At 32.8% G+C, this 24,144-nt stretch overlaps 4 protein-coding genes across 5 annotated transcripts; 3 read left to right on the top strand and 1 right to left on the bottom strand.

Annotated features, from left to right (window-relative positions):
* The first annotated feature begins 800 nt into the window (after positions 1–800).
* Positions 801–2,864, top strand: LOC133681612 (WAT1-related protein At3g30340-like). Its single transcript, XM_062104703.1, has 6 exons — positions 801–1,064; positions 1,296–1,358; positions 1,479–1,595; positions 1,682–2,081; positions 2,206–2,357; positions 2,451–2,864. Exons 1-6 carry the CDS (start codon positions 883–885, stop codon positions 2,614–2,616), a joined length of 1,080 nt encoding a protein of 359 aa, XP_061960687.1. The 5' UTR covers positions 801–882; the 3' UTR covers positions 2,617–2,864.
* Positions 2,865–4,378: 1,514 nt separating this feature from the next.
* Positions 4,379–7,533, top strand: LOC133681343 (uncharacterized). The gene is made up of 11 exons (XM_062104378.1): positions 4,379–4,762; positions 4,860–4,937; positions 5,087–5,182; positions 5,335–5,418; positions 5,523–5,592; positions 5,779–5,861; positions 6,236–6,315; positions 6,567–6,665; positions 6,772–6,880; positions 7,134–7,223; positions 7,331–7,533. Exons 1-11 carry the CDS (start codon positions 4,496–4,498, stop codon positions 7,367–7,369), a joined length of 1,095 nt encoding a protein of 364 aa, XP_061960362.1. The 5' UTR covers positions 4,379–4,495; the 3' UTR covers positions 7,370–7,533.
* Positions 7,534–7,640: 107 nt separating this feature from the next.
* Positions 7,641–8,908, bottom strand: LOC133681344 (uncharacterized). The gene has a single exon (XM_062104379.1). The coding sequence runs from the start codon at positions 8,853–8,855 to the stop codon at positions 7,929–7,931; it is 927 nt and encodes a 308-aa protein (XP_061960363.1). The 5' UTR covers positions 8,856–8,908; the 3' UTR covers positions 7,641–7,928.
* Positions 8,909–14,280: 5,372 nt separating this feature from the next.
* Positions 14,281–18,842, top strand: LOC133681790 (uncharacterized calcium-binding protein At1g02270-like). Of its 2 annotated transcripts, none has more exons than XM_062104938.1 (11): positions 14,281–14,534; positions 14,626–14,844; positions 14,967–15,071; positions 15,209–15,314; positions 15,883–16,103; positions 16,221–16,297; positions 16,398–16,512; positions 16,632–16,757; positions 17,783–17,893; positions 18,011–18,079; positions 18,316–18,842. In XM_062104938.1, the coding sequence occupies exons 1-11, from the start codon at positions 14,532–14,534 to the stop codon at positions 18,559–18,561; spliced, it is 1,398 nt and encodes a 465-aa protein (XP_061960922.1). In that variant the 5' UTR covers positions 14,281–14,531; the 3' UTR covers positions 18,562–18,842. The 2 variants fall into 2 exon arrangements, with proteins under 2 accessions (XP_061960922.1, XP_061960921.1); XM_062104937.1 differs by having other exon boundaries at positions 14,283–14,534; positions 17,972–18,079.
* The last annotated feature ends 5,302 nt before the right edge of the window (positions 18,843–24,144 follow it).

Consider the following 24,144-nt stretch of genomic DNA (forward strand, 5'->3'; position numbering starts at 1 on the left):
TGTTATTTTTGGATTTTATGCTCTTTTTTTTTGTAATCTCATATTCTTATTTTTGTTTTTTTCTAGTTGAAGTAGTGTTTCTAACCTATTTAAAGCTTTATAAATCTCCTAAAAAGGCATACTTTATCGTTGTTTTTGGAGAGAATAAAACCTACAAGCTTGGGGTTCATATCAACAACTCTTTTCGTTGATTAAAATTCCCGTGATCTTTCTTCATTTTTACTGTATTCATCTTCCGCCTGCATCAAGCATCCCATTGTTTTGGCAACTAATTTGCTTTTAAGATTTGACATGTTGTTCTTACCTTCACTGGAATCTGAAAGAGTTGGTCAATCTGTTTTTGAAAGTATAAGATACTTCGCAGAAAGGGATGCTTGTGTCATATCTGCCTCCCAGCTTTCCAAAGATGCTGATTGCTTCCTGCATATTTAATTACTATATGTCCAATAGCATAAAGGCTTCAGTGACATAGAGCCTTCCTTCCTTTTGTTAAATATGGTCATTAGCCAAATTAATTACCGAAACGCGTGACAAATTAATCTACGAGGTCATGTTTTTATGATGCTTAAATATTTGCTTTGCTTTGGGATTTGATTCTGTGTTCTCCAACTATAAAGAGAAAAAGGTCTAGCAAAAGACTGCACGGAGAATATTGATTAAAAAATGGAAAGTCGGTTGCGCAATTATATGTCGATCATTTTGATTATGTAGTCATGTTTATTCCCCTTTTGGAAGTGGCGAGCCTATATATAGATGAAGTTTATCAGTCCAGTTGCACTGCGATTGCATACAGTGGGTATCTGTTAGGGAGAGGAAATATTCTCTGACTAGTTCAGCTCTCTTAAATTTCTATCTATATACTGCACTGCACTCAGAGAAAATATGAGTGACGTAGGACAATGGAAGCCTGTTGTCGGAATGTTGGTTATTAGTTTTGCCTTCGCAATAGTGAACTTACTTCTTAAAAAGATGATTGATCAAGGAACAAACAATATGGTTATTGCTACTTACCGACTGTCAAGTTCTGCAATTTTCTTGGCGCCCATTGCGTACTTTTGGGAAAGGTAGTAGCTACTTCGTCTCTCCCTTCTAGCAATATTCTTTTAGCGTCTGGACACTTATTTTTTAATGCTTGTTTAGCTTCTCTGCGTTCAATTGTGACCTTTATCAACTAGTTATTGTCAATGCGGCTCCTTTCATTGGAAATAGCACTGAGTTTTGTCTTGGAGGATGGACTTAACTTCCTATACGGACAGGTTCTTACAGGGACTGTAATATAGTTAGTTTTCTTGCAGGAAAAGCAGACCTAAGCTAACAGCTTCCATCTTTTGCCACCTCTTCCTCGGTGCCTTTGTTGGGTTCGTTAAAATACACATTTAATATTCTAGATGGTTTTGTGCTATGCTAATTGTTCATTTTAAAATTACAATTACCCTGACAATTACAGAGAAACGCTGAGAATTATTGATGTCTATCAGGTTAACCCTCACACAGTACTTGTTCCTTCTGGGACTCGAGTATATATCTGTCACCTTCTCATGTGCCTTCCTCAACACGGTCCCTGTAAACACGTTCATACTAGCCCTGCTTTTTAGGTAAGCACAACAAGCAAGGAGTAATTTACCGCATTTTCTGACCAAAAATAATGTTTATTGGTAATTGGTGTTCAAACTCTTTCCAGACTAGAAAAACTGAACATGTCAAGTAAGGCAGGAAGAGCCAAGGTGTTAGGGACATTTATTTGCATGGGAGGAGCTGTCCTGTTAATCCTTTATAAAGGAATCCCATTAACCAATCCACGTTCAGAAGCCACCACAACTCATGACATCCTGATCTCAGGCAAGAAGAAACGGAGTTGGGTAGCTGGTTCGATACTTTCTCTTGCAGGCTGCTTCATGTGGTCTGCATGGTTCCTCATGCAAGCTAAGATAAGCAAAATTTATCCATGTCAATACTCCAGCACGGCCATTATGTCCTTCTTTGGTGCAATCCAGTCAGCTGCATTAAGTTTAATCTTGAAAAGGAAGTTTTCCATGTGGATTCTTAAATCAAAACTGGAGATTATAAGCGTCCTTAATGCTGTAAGTATCAGGACAACTTAAATGAATATTTCTTGCTTCGTACAAATAAAGAGAAGAAGTTTCATTATTAATTTCAATTTCCAACAGGAGGCTTGAAATATTACCGTTTCACTTCTTGCCACAGGGGATCATAGGATCAGGCTTGTGCTATGTTGGGATGTCATGGTGTATCAAACAAAGGGGACCTGTGTTCACATCTGCGTTCACCCCTTTCATACAGATATTCGCTGCTATGTTTGATTTCTCTATCCTGCATGAACAAATTTATCTTGGAAGGTTGATTCCTTTCATTACACACACACACACACTATGCTTTCACTTTGCTACAGATTATTTATTGTTCTAACATTCTGCAGTTGTAATCAACAGTGTCCTGGGATCTATCGTGGTTATACTAGGTCTGTACATTCTCCTGTGGGGTAAAAGGACTGAAGCAGTGGATTGTGGTGAGAAGCAAGCCCAACTAACCGACGAAGAGGAAAACCATGACACAGAAGCACAAATATTAGCAACAAATTCAAAGAGTAATCCATAGAACCCCTTCAGGATGATCAATAAATGCTCTTTCAGAGTTAATTATATATATGGTGGGAGGAGGCTGGTTATTCAAGGCTGTAGTGAAAATGCAAGCAAAAAAAATTCAAGTGTAACATGTGCAAGTCCAATTTGAATTGATAGAACAGTCATTGTCTACTACTCATTTAGCTTAACTTAACTTGCTTTCCACTTGCAATTGAAAGAATTAAAAGAGATGGACACTCCTCCCTTGATCATGGAGTCGTAGATAGCCTACTTTATACCAAATTGAAAATAATAATAGAAATATCCTGGTATTAAAAAATTGATCTGAAAAAAATAGTAAAAGAGATGGACTAAAAATATTGTATAGAAGAAGTAATGTTGTAAAAATAATTTCTAAAAATATGATATACAAATAAATTTTTTACATAAATAATTTTAATTCACATATAATTATTGTTATGAGAGACCTTGATGGGAAAAAAAATGTTTGTAAATTATTTTCCTTCATAGCATAGAAGGGCGAACAACCTTGTACGCTCAGACAGGCAAGTGCTTTATAAACAAAAATCTAAAAGGGTTAATTTAGTGTTTCACAGTAGCTGATGTGGAGAAAGTTCATTCAAACACTGTTCCTTTTCTCTTTTTTTCAGTTCCTAAGATTTTTTTATGTTTTGGTCCCTCAATTTTGTTTCTTCTTATTTGATCCTTTAATATTTTTCTTTGATTTCCAATTGGTCTTGGTGATTTGTTTTTCATGCCTGCGCGTATGAGGATCCCAAGGTGGTGAGGAAATATTATGTCACTAGGTTAATGTTCGGTTTGGCAACATGTAATTTAATTTTATTAATTTAAAATAATTCAAACTTTAGAAATCAAATTTGAAGCCTAAAGAAATGTCCAACCCCTTTTTTATTACTAAAATCAGGGAATGATTTGCACGGTCTGTGAGAGTTCATGTATTTTTTTTTTTGCGGTCACTTAACTTCTTTTTTAATTTGATTATTTCACATTAATTTTATTTAGAATTTAATTTGGTAATTCGTTTTCATTATCTTAATATAAAGATCTTACAATATCAAAAAAAAAAAAATTTAGAGCTCAGTTGATATTTATTAACCTGATTGATTTAAGTTTTTTTTTTATTTTTTTAATTGATTTTTTTCCAGTCTTGCCTTTAATTATGGGTTGGTTTTTGAGATTTGAGCTTTGTGGTTTTATTTAATTTTTTTTTTACAAGTTTGGTATGGTCTCTAGGTCATGAAATTAGCATGTTGATGAGTGTACTTGAATTGATTTTTTTATTTTTTTTAATTTTATCATTCAACATTTAATTTTTAAAAAATTAATCTTTAATTTTTTTTCCGTTCTATTTTTATTTATTTATCAAATAAATTCATTGAAATATTTTTAAAAAATTGGGAGAATATTATGGAATAGTGTGTTCATTTTTCACAATTAATCATTTTTAATCTTTTTTTGTTTTGTTTGGTTTATGTAATTTTGTTTTTTAATTTTTTTATTATATTATTTAATTAATTAAATCTAATCGAATTAGATTGTCATATTTTTCTTGCATTGCTTGTGCATAATTGTTTACATTAAAAACAATTTAACCTGATCAGAATATAACGCGAGATGTTCATCTACTTGTATTCTGAAGTTCAAAGCTAAATGACGAATAGTTATTTGTTCACTCGTTGACCCAGCGAAATTACCTGTCGTTCCCTCACATAAAACAGGCCCAAACTCCGAGTGTAACGGCCTCGCCCCTTTCTCTCTCGGGCCCAAAGATAAATCCTCAAAAACCCTAATTTCACTGCTGTGCATTTTTTCCCGGGGCATACTGCAATCGGAGACTGTTGTATCTGTAAAGCGAAAAGAAATCAGAAAAGATGGGAATAAAGAGAAAGAAGAGCGAAAGCGAAGCAATGGAAGATTACGACGACGATGTAGTGGTAGACAGAAAGGAGAAGAAGAAGATGAAGAAAATGGAGAAGGAGAAGGAGAAAAAGAAAGAAATACTCCCATCAATGATAAAAAACAAGGAGAAGAGGTCTGCCGTACACGCTAAACTCAAGCAGCAAAAGAAAGTCGAGAAGCGGAAGAAGCTTAAAGCCCGAGACGCCGAAGAGAAGCGCGCTCTCGAGCTCGGCGAGGAGGTCAGGTCCCCTTTTGTAGTATGGCATTAGGGTTGTTTTTTTTGTTTTTTTTTTTGCGGAATAAGAATTGATTTGGTGTGATGTAATTTTTGTGCAGCCTCCTCCCAGGAAGATTCCACGCACCATTGAGAATACTAGAGAGTTTGACGAGACTGTATGCAAGCCCGACGACGAGGTACTACCTCATAGCTATGCTCTGCTAATTTTCAATTTATACTGATCTGTTCTGGTGAATATTTGGGAAGATTCGTTCTACTCTTTTTACTTATGGCCAAAATAGCAAATGCTTGTCGTAGCTTATGTGCTAATTCTGTTGGTTTATAGCTATTCGCTGGTAATGATGCTGATGAATTTAGCTCCGTTTTAAAACGTGATCGGATTCCGAAGATATTGATCACCACTTCCCGTTTCAATTCTACTGTAAGTTTTCCATCTCCTTTTAATTTGTTTTTGTTACAGAGTCATCAAGTAACCATGAAAGGAAGATCAAATAATATTTGGGTGCTAATTTAAATCTCGTGTTGCGCCTCTGATATGGTTGATTGTCTTTACATGTCATTTGTCCTCTACAGAGGGGACCAGCTTTTATATCAGAACTACTTGAGGTGATCCCAAATGCACATTATTACAAGAGAGGAACTTATGACTTGAAAAAGGTGTTCTTTTATTGGTTCTCGTTCCCTCTCTATTTTCCTAATAGAAGAAGCTGAGCTATTCCAGTGTTAAATCTCTTACGAAGATATGCATAACATTTTTGTAGATTGTAGAATATGCAAAGAAGCAGGATTTTACTTCTCTTATAGTTGTTCACACCAACCGCAGGGAGCCAGGTGAGTAGTACTTTGTTAGTTTTCAATAAAGAACATGTGCCTAATTGCATAGGATACATGTGCTCTTGACATGTTTTCCTATTGTAATAACTATTAGATTGGAATTGAATTTTCTTTTCAACGGATAAACTTTGGGAGACGGTGATTGTCTACAAGAAACTTAACAAGTTTGTAACTTTCTTGTAGATGGTCTCTTGATCATTGGCTTGCCTGACGGACCTACTGCCCATTTCAAGCTATCACGGCTTGTTCTACGCAAGGATATCAAGGTTTGTATATTGATATGGAACTTTTATTTAAATGCAATGTTAGGTACTGTCTATTCTAAAGATAATTGATTTAATGAAACTAAAGAAAGTCTTTAATAATTATGCATCCCCAAATATCAATTAAATCTAATTTGTCAGGCCTTTAAATGGACGAGGCCTGTTTGATTGGAGCAAGATTATCTAATCAAAGATAAATTGATTGATGAAGAGAGATGTGATTTTATGTGATTTTAGAAGTATTATCTAATTAAGTTCCAATATATTAGAATAACTTGATTCATTTTTTAACGTGGTCATGCATGTGATTTCAGTTTCTTCAGATGTAGTTTCTGTGAGGCTAACGTCTTATCTTTACTGCATTGTATTGCCTGTAGAGTCACGGAAATCCCACCAGTCATGAGCCCGAGCTGGTCTTGACTAACTTCACAACTTGTCTGGGTCATCGTATTGGGAGGTATGAAATTTTCTTCATGTTGCATATTAGAAAAGTTGTAAATTCTCCTCACAGTTGACATGAAGAATGAATTGAAATACACTGTAGTCATATGTGTAAAAATGCTTTTGTTTTCTATAATTTATAAATGTTTTTTCAGTGTGGTTTGTGTGTCCTCACAGTTCTTCTGCATGTCATTGTCTTTTGTTGACTTTTTACATACTGGTTTTCTTCTTTAACGCCACTTTCTTTTGTTCATATGCATCCTCCAGACTAATACAGTCACTTTTCCCACAAGAACCAAATTTCCGCGGTCGGAGAGTTGTTACCTTTCATAATCAACGCGATTATATATTCTTCCGGCATCACCGGTAGGCATTGATTTCTGTCAATTTCTGCTGAGGCTAAGCCTTTAGGTAATCTTTTTCTTTTTCACAAATGCCTTTCTGATGAATTTTCCTAATGTTTTGTGGACAGGTACATCTTTGAAACCAAAGAGAGTAAGCAGAGTGATTCAAAAGGTAAAAACAGAAAAGATGGCAAGGGCGAGAAGAACACTCAACAGAAAGTGATTGCACGCCTTCAGGTTACGGTTCCCTATTGGATTTTTTTGTTAGCATTCGTTGTTATGTAGTCAATATCCTTTCTACCAGGATCTTAAAATTTTGGCGCGAGCCTTCAAACACATCTGGAATTGTAGGACCTTGTTAATTTCAACTACTTCATTTGTATACCCTTAAGTTATTGGTCCCAATTTTACCAAAACATCACTTGGTCTGAAATCCCAATGGTCTCATTAGTCAGTGCCAATAATCAATAATTTTCCTCTAAACATGCAGGAGTGTGGTCCTCGATTCACACTGAAGTTGAGAAGTCTCCAACATGAAACCTTTGATACCAAGGGTGGTGAATATGAATGGGTTCACAAGGTAACTTATGAATGGTTTCTGTTTTGTATATCGATTTGTTGAGGCCTTGTATTTTCCAATTTTGTTGGATTTGAAACTGTTAATATTTCTTCCTGTTTGAATTGCAGCCGGAAATGGACACCAGCCGAAGAAGGTTTTTCTTGTGAGTTGCATCAGATTGTTTATTTGTCTTGGGGTAGAAGCAAATTTTGGTGCCTTTCGGGTTGGTACATGAACAACTGATGGAGAATTGTGATCAGTTTTGCCCAATTGTTTATTCAACTCTGGTGGAATACTTGAAGATTATATGAATATATTTATTATTGGATTATTTGTTTGACCCATGATTAATTTTTTTCTAAATTTCTTGGTTGCCTGTCTGATTGGATGATATCTTTCTTCTTTCGGGTGTAATTGATTGCATTTTTATTTACAAAGTAGGTGCAATCTGTTATATTATTCTGGGTCAAAAGAAAAAAAAAGTAGTTGAGAACTCTTACAATCATAAAATTCAGACTTCATCATTCGGCGACCATATATGTTGGCCTGTTGGGTGAAAAATGAAGGAAAAGAGAACAGGAAAACAAATAGTTATTGGTATTCTGTACATTTGGTTTCTATTCCCTGTACAAGAGAGATCACTCAAGATACCCTCTGGCCTTGCAAACGGATGGTTTACAATTTGAAAACCTAGGACTGTCTGGTCCTAGCTGTCTGGTGCAAATCCTACCTGTCTAACTTTACATGTGCAGAATGCCATTGGATCATCTGAGCAGACATCTTCTTTATCATTTGAAGGCAAATTAACACGAGCACACCTCCAAAAGCAGCAATTCGCATCAGAGACTGTTCTGGACTTCTCCTTATTAGATAAATGCAGTCCACGGTGATCAAGATCAAACCTAAACTTTCCAGCAAGGTCTTGATTGACATGATCTTGCTCTTATTCTCTCCAGTCACCCTGCATAAAATTCTTGAACACAGAACACCTATAACCAAAAATGTAGTTAATGACCACCCCCTGTACCTGATCAACCTTCCACCCACAACCAAAACCTCTTTTCGGCAAACACAAGTTGGGCACTCCCCAGAAAATGTAGATGAAACTAGAGCATCAAAACCTGTATAGTAGGGTAAGATAATGGAATCCAAGTACAGGCTTGCATGTAGAATTCCAGAAATGGTTGATGCCTGGAGGAATGCATACCTGAGATCTTTGTCAATGCGGCTATCGAATGTGAGGGCAGATACCTGAAGCAGCTGAAGGATTGCTGGTCCAAAGCAGGAGAGAGGGAATACGGTATTGATCCGTGAACCCTTGGCAAGTACTAAGAGGATTAGAGGGAGGGAGACTGGACCAGATGGTTGCAGGTATCTCTTTGGTTCTCTGAGATATGTTCGGCCACGTCTTGATATATCTACTACCATAATGGCTAGTGTTACCAGGTACAATGCTGTTGTAAAGAGAAAAGCTAGAACATCCACATAGGGCGGATGATTCCCAGGGTAAGTGCTGTCGCAGTAGTAATGGTAAGGACAGTTGATTGGATCCATTGTATCCTCTACCTGCCATCTAACACATTTGAAGAATATCGCCTGGACGTCTTCTGAAGGCCATTCGGATCGGAATGCCAGGTCCCGTCGGTACAGCATGGTTCATAGGTTGCCTTACCCTCTTGCCATCTTGTTTCATCTATAGTTCTATATGAAGGAAGTAGAGGCTTTTTATTTTTTTAAGCAACGGGCATTCTTTCTGTTGAGACGTTGTAGGTATAGGTGAGTAGATGGTGAAACATCATCTAATTTATTTTCTTTTCTTTTCCCCTGTTTAATTAAAATATATAGTTTCAATTTCATTTTTCAACTCTGAGAGAGAGCGAGGATCGTTGTTTAAAAGTTAAGATGTGGCTAGCTTGTTGAGAAATACCATGTGTATCTTGTTTTCATCCATCCTTGTTCTCCTAATGGAAAGTTCTATAGCCTTTTGTGCCTCTACCAGCTTAGGTAATGTTGCACCTGCTAGAACCTGTTTCTTGCAGGATCACAAAGATGACAGAAGGTGGTGTTGATAGTTTTGAGTTAAAATCAGGGAGCAACTTGCAGATTACTCATAACTTATCTATTTGTTTATGAGTAGGAGTTAGGAACCAATAGAAATGGGTAGGTACTTTCAGTGACAAATGCAGCTTCAGGCAGCTTGAATCCAAAGCAATAATTGGTTGGTTGGTGATAGCTATTGATTTGGTGAAATCTACATCACTGCTACCATGGTCAGAGCATTTTGATGACCATTGTGTAATTAGGGAGTGATCCGTAAACAAGAGCATTTTGCAGGGAACTATTAATTAGTTTCATTATACAATTTAATTATCTAGCTGAGCACCTACTTGCATGGCTCCGCGAGCATATTTAAAAATATGTTACTGATTTTTTAAAAAATAAAAATATATTAAAATATATTTTTTAATATCAACATATCAAAATAATTTACAAAAATAAAAAAAATAATTTTAAATAAAAAATTAATTTTTTTAAAAACACAGTTTCAATCACGTTATACAGCCTTCATTTACTTTACTTGTAGTCAGGGATAGAGGAATTTTGCTTTCATGAAGATAGGAGGGGAAGGTGGATAAAAATTACCCCAGTTAAAATTCATAGCTTTTTGTAATTTACCTTATTAAAATTCGCACTTACAATGAGAAAACAGTACTGGGAATTCCCAAAACATTAATTAATAAATATAAGAACTCTCATGCCCCAAAACTAGGGTAGGAGGGATCAAGTTAAAACCATCAAGCAAACCATATTCTTATAAAAACAATAAAAAGCAACATAAGAAATAGCAGCAAAAATTGCAAGAGCCATGAAACCACAATGAAGGGCGATGAACAACAAATATAGCACTTGAAAAGAGTTGAATCAGAGACAGAAACAACAACAGTAGACGCAAAACACTACATAAAAATGACCAAGAAAGATGGCAAAACTCAAGATTCACAAAAATCACAGAACTCCTAGACCTTTTTAATTATCTCATGTTTTATTTCTAGTTTCTATTTTGATTGAGTTTCTGATGGTCCCCATCAATTGAAACCTTTTTTTTTTTTTTTGCGATATTTAAAGGTGAATAACGTATACTTTTGATATGAAAAAGGTTAACATAAGAATTTCCTTTTCGCGCAAAAAGTTCATTTCGCGTTGTTTATCCAAATCACCTCATTAATCTATCATGATCAAAATGAATATGAGATTCGTTTTTAAAATCATTGAAAATAAAATTTAAATTTAAATTAATATATAAACGGAGGTTCAAATTGCAACTTCTATTATTTTACCTTTTATACATAAGGATAACTCTTGAGCGGCGGCTTCTCTAGGTCCTTGTAAGCATGTGATAGTACCATGAAAAAAAAATATTTACTCTTATTTCAAAGATGACAAGATTTATTTCTACTTAAATTTAAATTTAAAGTTATTATATTAATATCTTTTAAATTTAAATTTGTTTGAACTTCTCTTCTACTTTATTATTAACTAATTAAAATTCTGGCCATGAAAAAACTTACTGGAACTTGTTATTAAGAGCTCGTTTGGTGTTGTAGTAGCGGTTGTTTTTCAAAGTGTTTTTTACTTTGAAATGCATTGAAATAATTTTTTTGATTTTTTTAAAATTTAATTTTGATATCAGCATATCAAAAAAATTTGAAAACACAAAAACAAAAAATTAACTTGAAACAAAAAAAAATTTATAAAAAAACATATTTGAAGCGCAAAAACAAACATTTTCTAAATCATGAGAAAATCAGATAACCTCGGATATGCCCTTGTGAAGGCCCAAGCAACCTTTAATATACCTAAAAATTATCTTCTTTTTTAATTTTTTTTATTCAATAAAATTACTATTATTATCAACCTGGATTATCATGTTTGTTATAATTGGTATTCGAGTAGAAAATAAATGGTAGAAGGAACAAGAATGTCACAACTTATTGAAACAATTGCAGATGCAACAGCAACAACAAAAGAAGCAACGACAACACTAATAAAAATAAGCAAAGAATTTTGGAAGAACTAGTGCAACAACTTCAAAACATGTTGCTAAAGGAACCTACCCTAGTCTTGAGAGCAAGGTTTTTAAACGGGGGTGGAATTATAACAATCAAAGCCTTAACACATCAACATGATTTACTCTTATTCAAATTCAAAGTTGGTCATTGACAAGTGAACGTGATCTACTCCTATTCAAATTTAAATTTAAAGTTAATAGATTATGATTTTTTTAAAATTTGAATTTGTTTGAATTTCTCTTCTATTTAGGTATTAGCTAAGTAGAATTCTATCGATGGAAAAAACCATGGAAAAACTATTGGAACTTTTTATTAAATCATGAGAGGATTAAGCAACCTTGAATATGCCTTTATGGAGGCCCGAGCAACCTCAAATATGCCCAGAAATTATCTTTTATCATTTTTTCAATTAGATCTTTGTAAGTTAATATCTTTTTATTTATTAAATTTTCTATTTATTATCAACCTGAATTATCATGTTTGTTATAATTAGTATCGATCGGAGTAGTAGATTTATGACAGAAGAAATAGGGATGTCATGACTTATTGAAGCAATTGTAAGCATGAAACAACATAAGGAGCAACAACAATTACACTAATAAACTCAACAAAGAATTTTGGAAGAACTAGTGCAACAACTTCAAAACATGCTTGCTAAAGAACCTACACTAAAGAAAACTTATTGTATGTCAATCTTGAGTTGCGTTGACGTGGGATAAGATCCAAGAGGATTTGACTATTTTTCTTGTGTTGTTTGGGTTGTGATTAAAGATATCGAGAATTTGGTACCCTTCAAGTATTGAAGAAATTCTGCTGAAATTTTGATAGAATTCACAACAAATAAAAAAATTAACCATAATGTTGTATATAAGGATATTATTAAGACACAACATATGTTAAAAATTGGGATGTTACATGTTTAAATTTATGAAAGGATTTATTTAGGTTTCTAAATGTTTTAGATTAAAAAAATAGGTTGAAAAATAAAATTTTAAGCATAGAATACTCCTTTTTCACTTTTTTAGCGACCCTTTGGTCGCTAGATTCTAGGGAGCAAATAGTGTGTCTTAGCTATTTTTATTTTTAATATTAAAGTTTTCTCTTTTATATATATATATATATATAGCCTAGCACACGGGTTGAACCTTTTTATTTTATGCTAGGTGTCCTAGGCCACCAAGGCCCAAATGCATGCTCTTTGTTTGTTAGGTCCATCAATTTATTTTTTATTTTTTATTTATTTAATTTCATTCAAATAAATAATTATATAGAGTTATTTCAATCCCGTGACTTTGGTCATGGATTTCATAGGTTAACTTATTTTGGCCCAATTGTTTTTGTTAATTTTTTAGATTATTTTTTTTTCATTTTCAATCTTCAATATTGAGTTGATTGAGAATTGAGTTTTAATTTATTTTAATTTGCTTTCTATGACCCGGATTGCGAATTTAACAAATTAACCTGGTTTGACTTGAGTTGACTTTTTATTTATTTTTTTAAGATGAATTTCTCTTACAGTGTTTACTGGCAGTTAAGCTTCATAATTTGTTTTAATTTATTTTTTGTTGGGTTATCACTGTCTCATAATCCATATCGTGAATTCTACAAGTTAACTTAAGTTGATTCAGGTTAATCTATTATGTAATCATTTCAATATTAAAAAAATATCATCTTTAATTATTTTTATGGTCACATTATATTACCAGGTTTAGTTCACACTAAATCAATTGTTATAAGATTTTAGCGAGGTCAAACATATGTGTTTAGTAAATCTCAATAGATGTCAACGGGTCCAATAATTCTGTTAAATCTTTGTAATATTAAAACATGTTTAATAGTGCATCATAGACAAATAAAAAATCGGGCACCATAAATTTTATAATTATTAGAGAATAATTATCAGTGTTTATGTAATTAAGGAGGAATAGGTTCAAGTAAAAAAAATATTTTTATATTTAGTATGAATATTCTTATTACATATATAATTTTCTATTTCATTTTAAATGACAGCCTCTCAAGTTATCATTTTTTAGGTAGCATTAGTTGCTTTTATATTTTTAATAAATGAAAAACTTATATTTTATCATAATATTTTATCTAATAAAATTTACTTTTTTTTTATCATGAATAATTGATTTGAATTTTAAAGATATTTATGAAATAAAAAAAATCCAATATGTTAATGGTTTAATAAATTGATGTGTTAAATATGATGATCTCGTACTAGACAACAAAACAAAATACTGTTATTTAATCTTTATATTTTTATTTTCAAAGTAAATCTATTACATATGTATTTGATATTATATTACAGTATATTTTTTTAAAATATTTTTCTCTTAAAAATATATTAAAATAATATTTTTTATATTTTTTAATATTAGCACTTCAAAATCATATAAAAATATTAATTAAATATTATTTTTAAACTAAATATACTTTTAAAACATACCAAAATTAATTTTAAACACAAAAATAAACATAATCTTACACTAACTTAATCATGGAATATTTTAAAAGTTGTCCAACCCAACTGGTGTTTAAACATAATTTGCGGAATAAAAAGTATCCTTGTCTTTCTAATCACAGTTCAAAAAAAAAAAAAAACGGTTGCTAAGATTGCGGCCGGGAAAAGTAGATAAGAAGTGACTGTTAGATTGAGCAGTTAGGGGAAAAAGGATGGTTGCAGAAATACAGTTAGAGCCCACAGAAAAGAGAGGGCGCTAAGCTATTCAACTAGGCAGGCAAACGGAAAACAATCATGGGCCCATCATCTGTGTTCCACAACCGGATTCCAATCTGTCAAATGATCAATTAATGATTTCTCCGAGAGTTAAAAACTTAATTGTGTTTTTTTACATTATTTAAATTTTTTAGTTTTTTTTATATTTTTAGATTATTCTAATATATTAATGTTAAAAATAAATAAAAAATATTCTAATATATTTTCAAATAAAATATATTTTTAAAAAATAATTATTTGAAAAGGTGTTGTTTCTAACACTGATAATCTCCAAAAACAGGACTGTGATTCTCTATAAAAGCTAAAAGCATCTTCACGAGTGTGAACCATACCAAAGAAGAAACAATCATAATCTCCATCCAAAAGTTTTGACAAATCACAACAGTTTTCCAGAATCCTCATTTGCGATCTCTTCTCTTCTTTATCTTCTCTTTTCACTTTTCACCTTTTCCCCTTAACCTTCTACAAAAACCGAAGACAGCAATTATTTTCTACAGGGGCTAGAACTCTAAAAAAATGGTAACATTGTTATTTGTTTCAGTTTTTCCAGTGTTTCTGTTATTGGGTTTTTGTTTTTCTAGTGTGGGGTTTGATTGAATGACTGGTACAGGTTGCGGTCGCGGACTCCAGTGCGAATTCAAATATTGGGGGTCAGTTAAACTCAGGAGTTAACGAGTCTAATCTTTTAAGTGGAAATGGAACGATTTCTAGAACCAACAGTGGTTGTGGCTACGTGTCCTCAACGACTACAGCAATGACTTATGAGCCTTGTGTTTCTTGCACTACCTTTAACATCCTGGCTCCTATCTACAAGCGACTTGATCAAAAGGTACTAATTCCTGTTCTTGTCCCTTTTGTAGACACCAGACAATGGTGTTAATTCTTCTTCTTGTTTTTTCCTTGAAAATTTTGAGAATTTTATCTGTGTGCTTTTATGTTGTCGTGAAATAGAATCAAAGTCTTCGTGAAAGTAATTTCAGAGCAGTCTGGCTCTCTAGAAACCAGAAGATTTTGAATTGGTTGCTTCTCGAGAGATCTTCAATTATATGTCTCCAGGTGGGTGCTTAATTTCCTTTCAATTTCTCTGTTACCGTGGATCTAATTGTGTGGAAAAATAAAAAGGGCTGTTTATTGTATTTGAAATTATGCCAAATGGTTCTTTTCGGCGTGAAATTTTGGTTTTTTATTTGCAGGAATTCTGGGTTGGAAATGAAGAACTTGTGCATATGTACCAGCAAAGACTTGGTGATGCTGGCTATGTAACTTTCCAGCTTGCACGAACCAATAACCGTGGAGATGGTAATCAATGTTCTGTTTAAGCTCCTTCGTTTGTTTGAATTTCTTCTCTGGATTAGTGTGGATCTTTAAAGCAAGCTACTTTTTTTCTATGTTCTTATACTTTTCAGGAGACATCTTTGGTCATCAGCTTAAGTTGGCTGATTCTGACTATTATTCAATCTCGTACAAACATAATAAAATTAAAATTAGGCATGGCATATATTGGTTGATAGCTGACTTTGCAATCAAGTTCTTATCTTTTCTTACAAAGAACAAAAGGTTTGTTGGAAATTCTGTAAAAAAAATTTATGAAAAGACCTTCATTTTATTTTGGCAGGCAGGTGGAAAAACAATCTTTCTCATTCTTTGCAGTAAATCAAATTAATATTTTCTTTTTGCTTATTTGGTAGTCACATGTAAACTGCACTTTGTATGCTATTTCTCTCCTTGAGTATGCTTGCCTTTTTGTATATGATTTTACTGACCTCCATGTTAAAAAATCAGCTACTTGTGTCCCTTCGGTTATCACCATCCAATCCAGCTTGTATAAGTTCATGCTAATTGGATTGGGATCTTATCCTCTCTGCAGGCCTGCTTACTGCTGTGCGTAAGGACTACTTTACAATTCTAAATTATCGAGAGTTGCTCTTCAATGACTGTGGAGACCGTGTTGCTCAGCTATTGCATGTTCGGCTGGCCTTTCCCTTTTCACAAAACCGGAAAGGCAATGCTCAGCAAGAATTTCTTATTGTTAACACTCACTTGTTATTTCCTCATGATTCCTGTCTATCTGTAGTTAGACTGCATCAGGTATATAAATCTCTCTTTATTCATAATCTTTTACTTCATTCTGAATTTCCAATTCTAGTTCTTAGCTATGTTAATGCCAATTTTTACCTTGAGGTTTCTAATTGGTTTTTTTCCTAGGTTTACAAAATAATCCAATTTGTGGAACAATATCAGAGAGAAAACAAACTTAACCATACGCCAATCCTACTCTGTGGGTGAGCTTCTTATCTTGCTTCTGCGAAGCAAATGATTCTTACATAACCTCTGAATAAAGATATCCTCATTTTCTTTTCATTTGTTTCATGCTTTATCCAGTGATTGGAATGGAAGCAAGCGTGGACATGTTTACAAATTCCTGAGGTCTCAAGGGTTTGTATCTTCATATGACACTGCCCATCAATATACTGACAGTGATGCAGATGCCCACAGGGTAAGTTTCTTTAAGTTTCAATCCGAATGCCTCTGCATCACTAGCTAACGACAATGTTTAATTACACTGCTTACCTCAAATGTCTTTTTTTTGCCCATGACTCCTTCTGCATCACGTAGTGGGTGAGCCACCGAAATCATAGGGGTAACATCTGTGGCGTTGATTTCATATTGCTGTGTAATCCTAATAAATCAAGGAAACCATTGAAGAAGAGTTGGGCTGAAGCAGTGTTTGGAATAATAAAGGTGAGTTCAATCGTTTCTGGAATGTTCTTAATAAAGTTGGGCTGAAGCAGTGTTTGGAATAATAAAGGCGAGTTCAATCATTTCTGGAATGTTCTTAATATCTTACTCTTCAGTTCTGTTTTACTATCGATTAGTTCCCAGCATGTCAGGTGATCGTGGTACTTCCTTGCCCTGCCAGTCTGGTATTTTGTGCTAGAGAAGAAGATAAAACATGGAATAATATTGTTAGAAAAAGAGATAGAAATATACGCTACCAACAAGAGTCAAGACCATTATCAACTTTAGTTCGTATCTTTCTAAAATTTGTACTTGTCTCAGAAAACTTGCTCAATTTTTATACTTGAGGAGATAGCAGACACAAATTGTTGTGCATTAGAGAAGGATTAAGAATCCTTTATTGTAATTTTCTCCTCTTAAATAATTATTTTGTGGAAGCTTCTTTCTGCAAAGAAAGACAATGTTGTTTACTGTCTGCTAGTCTTGCAATCCAACCATGGACCCTAGGAATTTATGCCTAAGCAATCTTGATATTTACGAATTTATGCCTAAGCAATCTTGATATTTACAGCTAATGCTGCTTGTTGCAGTCTGTACCTGCTATTCTGAAATATAAGACGTCTTAAACTTCACATACATTCTAATCAAGAACCGGTTATCATTAAATTAGTTTCCAAGTTCCTTGAAGTAGATTGCTTTGTGAGATATTTATGGCCTGTGCTTTGGTTATGCTGTTCAGTTCACAGCTTGTGTCAGCCAGCTTTTTGACGAGAATGTTAAAGAGGCCTGTATGTCAAATGCGTCGGCAATGCATCAGTGCAAAGTGCTGTGCATGTGCTATAGATTTGAAGTTCAACTGAATTGCATTTTACCGTCCTTATTTGTACAAATCAAGGGGCATAAAGTTTAGAGCTAGCTCTTTTCTAGCTCTGGTGAAGTTCCCCAATAACATCAATATGTTTTGATTTATAAATTCACTTAACCATACTGCTTTCAACATCTGATTGCTATATTTTTTCTTGGTTCAGTGTCAGCTCCAAAAAGCCTCGTTGGTTGAAAATAATGCATTTTCGTTTTTAAAGGCTGGCGACCATGGGAATTTTACAACATATTCAGCTTTCTGTGAAGCACTCCGCCAGGTACTTCCACAAGCAGCTTGACGATAAACATGCAATTTTAAGTGGAAAGATGACCTTACCATAGTCTAATCTATACAGGTAAATTTAATTGGTCTTCCTTATGGACTCACTTCCCAGGAGACGGAAGATTTATGGATGCAAGCTGACATTAATAGAAATGGAGTTGTCGAGTATGAAGAATTTAAGGTGCAGTACATCCCTGATCCATGGATATTGTCCTAAATTTTAGCAGTTCACTTGGTCTCCCTAATATTTCGCATGATAGCTGGTACATTGCTGTGTGTTAAATTTACAAATCTGGGCATGTGTATGGATCTTTCAGAATTTTTAGAATTCTGTTCCAATTCTCTATATATCCGTGTTAGATTAATCTACCACAGCATTCATTATATGTTGTTCACTAAAATGCTTAATAATTGCAGCGAAGGATTTGGGATTCAGAATGCGCAGAGCTAAGAGAGGAGAATTGCAGTGAGAGGACTGGGGACTCTGAACATGACATAGTGGAAGAAGCCATTGGTTTCAATGTCAAGAATGCAGTTCTATTCCCCCGTGAAGCCGAGAAAGGCATGTGGCCAGAAAATTATTCTCTCTCTGATCATGCTCGACTCACCGTTGTGTTTTCTCTGGTTAGAATGCAGTGTTCTCAGCGTGTGACACGTTTGTAGATGAAACTGGCTCAAAAACTATGGGGTAGATAAGAAAGTGAAGTTTTTATATCAGAAACAACCGACTATAGCGATACATATCTCTGGGGGTAACGAGCTCTGGTCTAGCCTCAGCCAAGTTTTTCAGGCAAAGAGAGAACTACGTTTCCCAGATGTCTTGGATTGTAATGTGAAATGGCAAATCAGAACCATTTTGCAAGAACCATCCAAAATGTATAAATTTATGAATTCATAAGGGCAAACTCCATCAATTTTACTACAATATTATTTATTTTTCTCGAGTGTTATGTCTTCCAAGATACTTAGGTTTTTCTCTCCTGAACAATTACCATTGAAACTATTTCTTCCGCTTTCTGATAATTGTATCTTCGGTAGTGTCGGTAATCGTGACTCACGAGTATCATGATTTTTTTGCCAGAAAAAGAATTTGTTAGATTTCTTTTTGTCTCGTCTCCTCCCATGAGATGATTGTATATCTAGTCAGATTCTATCTGTTCTCCAATGGCGTCCAGATGCAACTCATTTCCTCAGACTGGTCCCCTTGTTCCTGACTTGGCTGGGGATTGAGGATGGCTTTGATTTAAGATAAGGCAAGGCTGGGACCTACTGCTTTCACGGCCAAGTAGACTGTACTGCTGCCAGACCCCGTGTGTTTGCCGGAAAATTCCATAACAATTAAAATCAAAATTAAAACAAGGAATATGTTAATGTGTACGTGCATTCAAATTTCAACGTGTATTCATGTATTCGTACAGTAAAATGACTATCTTAATTTTTAAAAATCAAATTAAATAATTTGGCTTGAAAGGTAATACAATTTTTCTTCAATAGATTAATTTATCATTTACAAGAAACATCTCGGTCATTTCATATTTTTATTGCTTAGTAAAGCAAAATTCATTTAACTTGCTTCTAAAAGATTTTTTTGAAATTTTATTTTAATTTGAAAATTGAAATGCTTAAATTACCCTTGAAATCTTTTTTTTTTTTAGGAAAATAGATATTTTTCTTAGTTAATTTTATTTCTTTCTATTCTTTATTATGATATTTTTTTTAGTTTTTTTTTCTATTTTAATAGAATTTTTTTTCCTAGTTTATGTTTTTTATTCAATATTATTAGAGTTCAGAGTATTTTTATTTTTTTTCTATATAAAGAGTTGTAATAGTCTTTTGACAATTGAAGACATGAAGGAATAAAATTAATTATTTTGAGAGTATTCCTATATTCATGGTGTTCTTAGTCTTCAAAGTTTTTGACTTGAAACAAACCTTTTATCCTTATTTCTTTGAAGTTCATCGATCCTTGAAGGTTATTTTACTTTGTTGTGTGTTGCAAAACAATTATAACTAAAGGAGGATGCAAAACATGACATGCTTGTATAAAAAAGGACGAGGAGGTTTCTCATCAAGAAAATGCATCCAAGAACTAGTGTGTTGTTTTCTTCCACTTCAGTTATTGTCGTTCGAAATCCTGGTGGTGGGATCCTTGATGGGACAACATGTACAAAGATGTGTTAGAGATCCATGATAGGACGACATGCACAAAAATATTGTGTTATATATCATAATGAGGTGGTTCACACAAAAGTGTTAAAAATCCATGATGAGGTAGCTCATGCATAAAAGGATATTTTTAATATAGGATAGTTTGTAACTGAAAACTGAATTCAATGATGAGTTTCTTTCAACATAGAGAGATTGATGCACGAGATTTTTTTAGAAAAAATAGATATTTTTCTTAGTTAATTTAATTTCTTTCTACTTTTATTTTATATTCTTTATTATAATGATTTTCTACTTAAAAAAAATATGAAGCTTAATTTTGTTCTTTAGCATTGAGTTATTTTGGAATCTAGCTTCATTTTTTTTTCTTTTGGCAAGTGTTTTTTCTTGCAGGTTATCATTATCGCATTTTCTCTTTAAATTTGTTGCATTTTTTTTATCATATAACTAAGTTAAAATATTTTATTGGATCCAGTAGGGTCTGTAACTTAAGTCATGAGATTTCATTTACTTTAAAACACTCTAACAATGCTTGAACATTACTTTTTTAAGTTATGAAAAAATCAACTTGTCTCGCGGTGCAATGCGAACAACCTATCTAGTGAGTTTTCTAAATAAAATATTTAATTGATTCACGTTTTATAGCTTTAAAGATGACATTCTTAACATAAAAAAAGCATATAACCATTCAACACATTGTTTTGCAACTAGGAAAATTATGATTATGATTTTAAAATTTAATGTGTGTTTAATAAAATCAAAAGAGGTTTTCATGTGCAAATAAATATTTTTTAAAAACAAATGTTATTTCCACTTAAGAATCAGGTGGAGAATTTAAAAGATGGAAATAGATTAAAATATAAGATTTTGTTTCACATGAAGCCCTAAGGTTTTTTTTATTTGTTTATATGGCAATATATTTTAGACATGAGAAGAGGAGTAGTTTAAATTTCGTTGATTCAAAACAATTTTATAGTATAACCCTCCTTTTCTTATTAATATATATTATCTCTGAAAAACAAATTGTTGTTTTATGTCATTCATTCAATAAAAATGAAAAAAAATAAGAACAAACAAAAAAAAAATCTTGACCCTTTTAAAATAAAGATAAAAAAGTATCTCTTACCTAGAACCCGAGAACTTATTAAAAAATATAAAAATAATATATTATTCACACGTTGCCACGAGGAACTCTTTGAAGACATTACTAAACCTGGTCTGACCTAGTGGGTCGATCTAAAGGCCCCCAAACCTGTATCCTTAATTGTCTTGGTTTCAAATTAAATCATATAAAGACTAATTTAATATGACTCCATTAATTTTTTGGGTTCAACCATGACCTGGACAAAACCCGGTTTGATTAAAAAAACTCTAGCTGCTATCATTTATTTATTTTTATAAATATTAACACAAAGATGTTATAAGCTAACCAAGATCTTTAGATGTGGCCTGACTGTCTTAATCGTCATGGTCAAAACTTGATTCATCTTAAAAAAAAATATTACTCTAGCATTTTTTTTATAAGAAAATATCGAGAAAATAATATTTTAAATATAATAAAATTAAGTGGATTAACTTATCAAACTCATGACTTTCATCATAATTCTTACTGGGTTTAATATAATTATCTTTTATAATTTATTTTTTATTTAATGATTAACAATTTAAAAAATAAATGGAAGGGTAGTAGTCGAGATTTAATATTAATTAAAAAAATTATCATGAACATCCTATAACTTACTATATTTTATACTTTACCTTTATTATTTTGAAAAATACATAAAACATCTTAAACTTTATAAACATGGCAAAAAAAATATTGAATTATTTATAGATTGTTCATTATATTAAAAAAAACTTTGTTACTTTAAAATAAAGAAATTTTCACTTAACAAAACTCCCCCTCTCTTTGAAACTCTAGCCACAATACTATTCAATTACACTATTAGGATTAGATGTAGTAACACAAGAAAAGATGTGCTTTGTTGTCCCGCGAATCAGGTCAGGAGAAAATTCAAAGATTGAAGGATAAAGTGAGCTCGACCCAGTGTTTAACCGGACATTCCCCTGGTTTTCTCGATAAGAAGAAGGAAAACAGGAAAAAAGGGAACGGAGAAAAGGGAACTAGCTCGGTAGATGACAATGGGTGTCAAGTCTCGTCATGCAAAAGATGTATAAGGCTTCGAACTAGGAGTCAGACCTGGGACTGGAGGAAGATAAGATCCTCATGTCAGAGAATTCGTTCTGCCTTAGCCTTCGTTCTCAGGCAGGTTATAGGAAAAAAAAGGCGTCGTTCGATTCAAGAACTGGAAGTCCAGCAAGGGCTGAATGGGCTGGATCTCAAAAGCCTGTGATTGAAAGCCATGCAGGAAAGGAGGACTGGCAGTAAAGTTAGGCTCAATTCTTTTTGTAATAAGTGAACTGCTTGGAAACTCTCCCTGCTGACATGAAAGAAGCACCCCATCACTGTAACTTGAAGGGTCCAGATAACTGGGCAAATGGGCAAAGTTTAGGTTTTTTATGGATAAAGAACTTTTTTGAAGTTTCAAGCATTTTAGGCCGAGCTTGAGCTTTAAAAGCAAGCCATCCAGCCTAGTTGTCGGGTCCAGCAGACTGGGCCTTCATAAAACGGGCCCAAGAAATTCGTTGCGTTTTCCATCACAACAAAAGAAAATCCATCCATTATGTCCTTTCCCAATTAAAAAAGTTAAATGTTTAATTACCTGTTACAAGTTACAACAGCCAGGAAGGATACACCATCAAGCTGGAAATTCTTTCTAGAATATTCTGAGGGTGGGGCCAAAAAAAAACACTTGGAAAGCAAGTTGTAGCGAGAAATTCCAAGCAGGTATGACAGTGGAGTAAAATACTTTTTCTTCGCTGAAAAATAGTTTTTATTTGAAAAGTAAATTTTAAAAAGGTATTTTTTAATATTTGATAATGTAATAAAAAATAAGTTGGAAAATATTTTCTAGTATTTGGTTATGTTATGGAAAATAAGTTAGAAAATAACTTATTAATGTTTTATTTTTTCAAGTTTATTAAAATAATGAGGAACAAATCTTACAAATTAAAAAGTTGAATGAGAATGAAATTAAAAAAAAATTCATAAATTATCTCAGATAAAATAAATAATAATCAAAATAATAGAGATCAAATAAAAAATAAAAAAATTAAAAAATCAAGAAATTGAAATAATAATAATTAACATTTCATAAATTATTTCAAATAAAATAAGTAACAATCAAAAGAATGAGGACCAAATTTGATAGATAAAAAATTTCAATAAAAAAATGATAAGGAAAAGGCAAATAGCAATTATAAAAATAAAGATCAAAGTTAATATAAAAATTAAATTTTAAAAGATGAAATTAAAAAATAAATATTCAAAACAAAATATATATAGCAATCAAAAGTTTGAGAATCAAATTTGATATAATAAGCAAATAATGATATTTCTAAATTTTTCACAACTTCCGGAAAGTGTTTTCCGCCCAAATTTTTTAGGAAAACACTTTCCTAAAAAACCAAGCTAAATTTTCCTTTGACTGGAAAGTGTTTTCCGTTTACCAACTTTTCCAATGACAAACAAACACATGAAAGTTTGGAAAGTGTTTTCTCGGAAACCACTTCCCGAAAAACAAACACAGCTAAAAGAAAAACACTTTCCTGAAAACCAAGTTAAATTTTTCTTTGATTGGAAAGTGTTTTTCGCTGACCAGAAAGTGTTTTTCTTTTACTGGAAAGTGTTTTCTGTTGACTATAAAGTGTTTTTCGTTGACCACTTTTTCTAATGGCAAACAAGCACAGAAGTTTGAAAAGTGGTTTTCCAGAAACTACTTTTCGGAAAACAAACATGACCATAATTATCTTTTAAATTTTTTTATTTAAAAATATATTAAAATAATATTTCTTACTTTTTAAATTTTATTTTTGTTATTAATAAAAAATATAAAAAATTAAAAAAAAAACTCAATATTTTTGTATAAAATACTTTTACATCTCAAAAACAACAATTAACAAATTGGAATCCACCTTTACATGTAATCTAATCCCATCCTTTCCTTTCCTTTGACTTCT

Source organism: Populus nigra, chromosome 2, assembly GCF_951802175.1.
Source record: "Populus nigra chromosome 2, ddPopNigr1.1, whole genome shotgun sequence".
Taxonomy (NCBI): domain Eukaryota; kingdom Viridiplantae; phylum Streptophyta; class Magnoliopsida; order Malpighiales; family Salicaceae; genus Populus; species Populus nigra.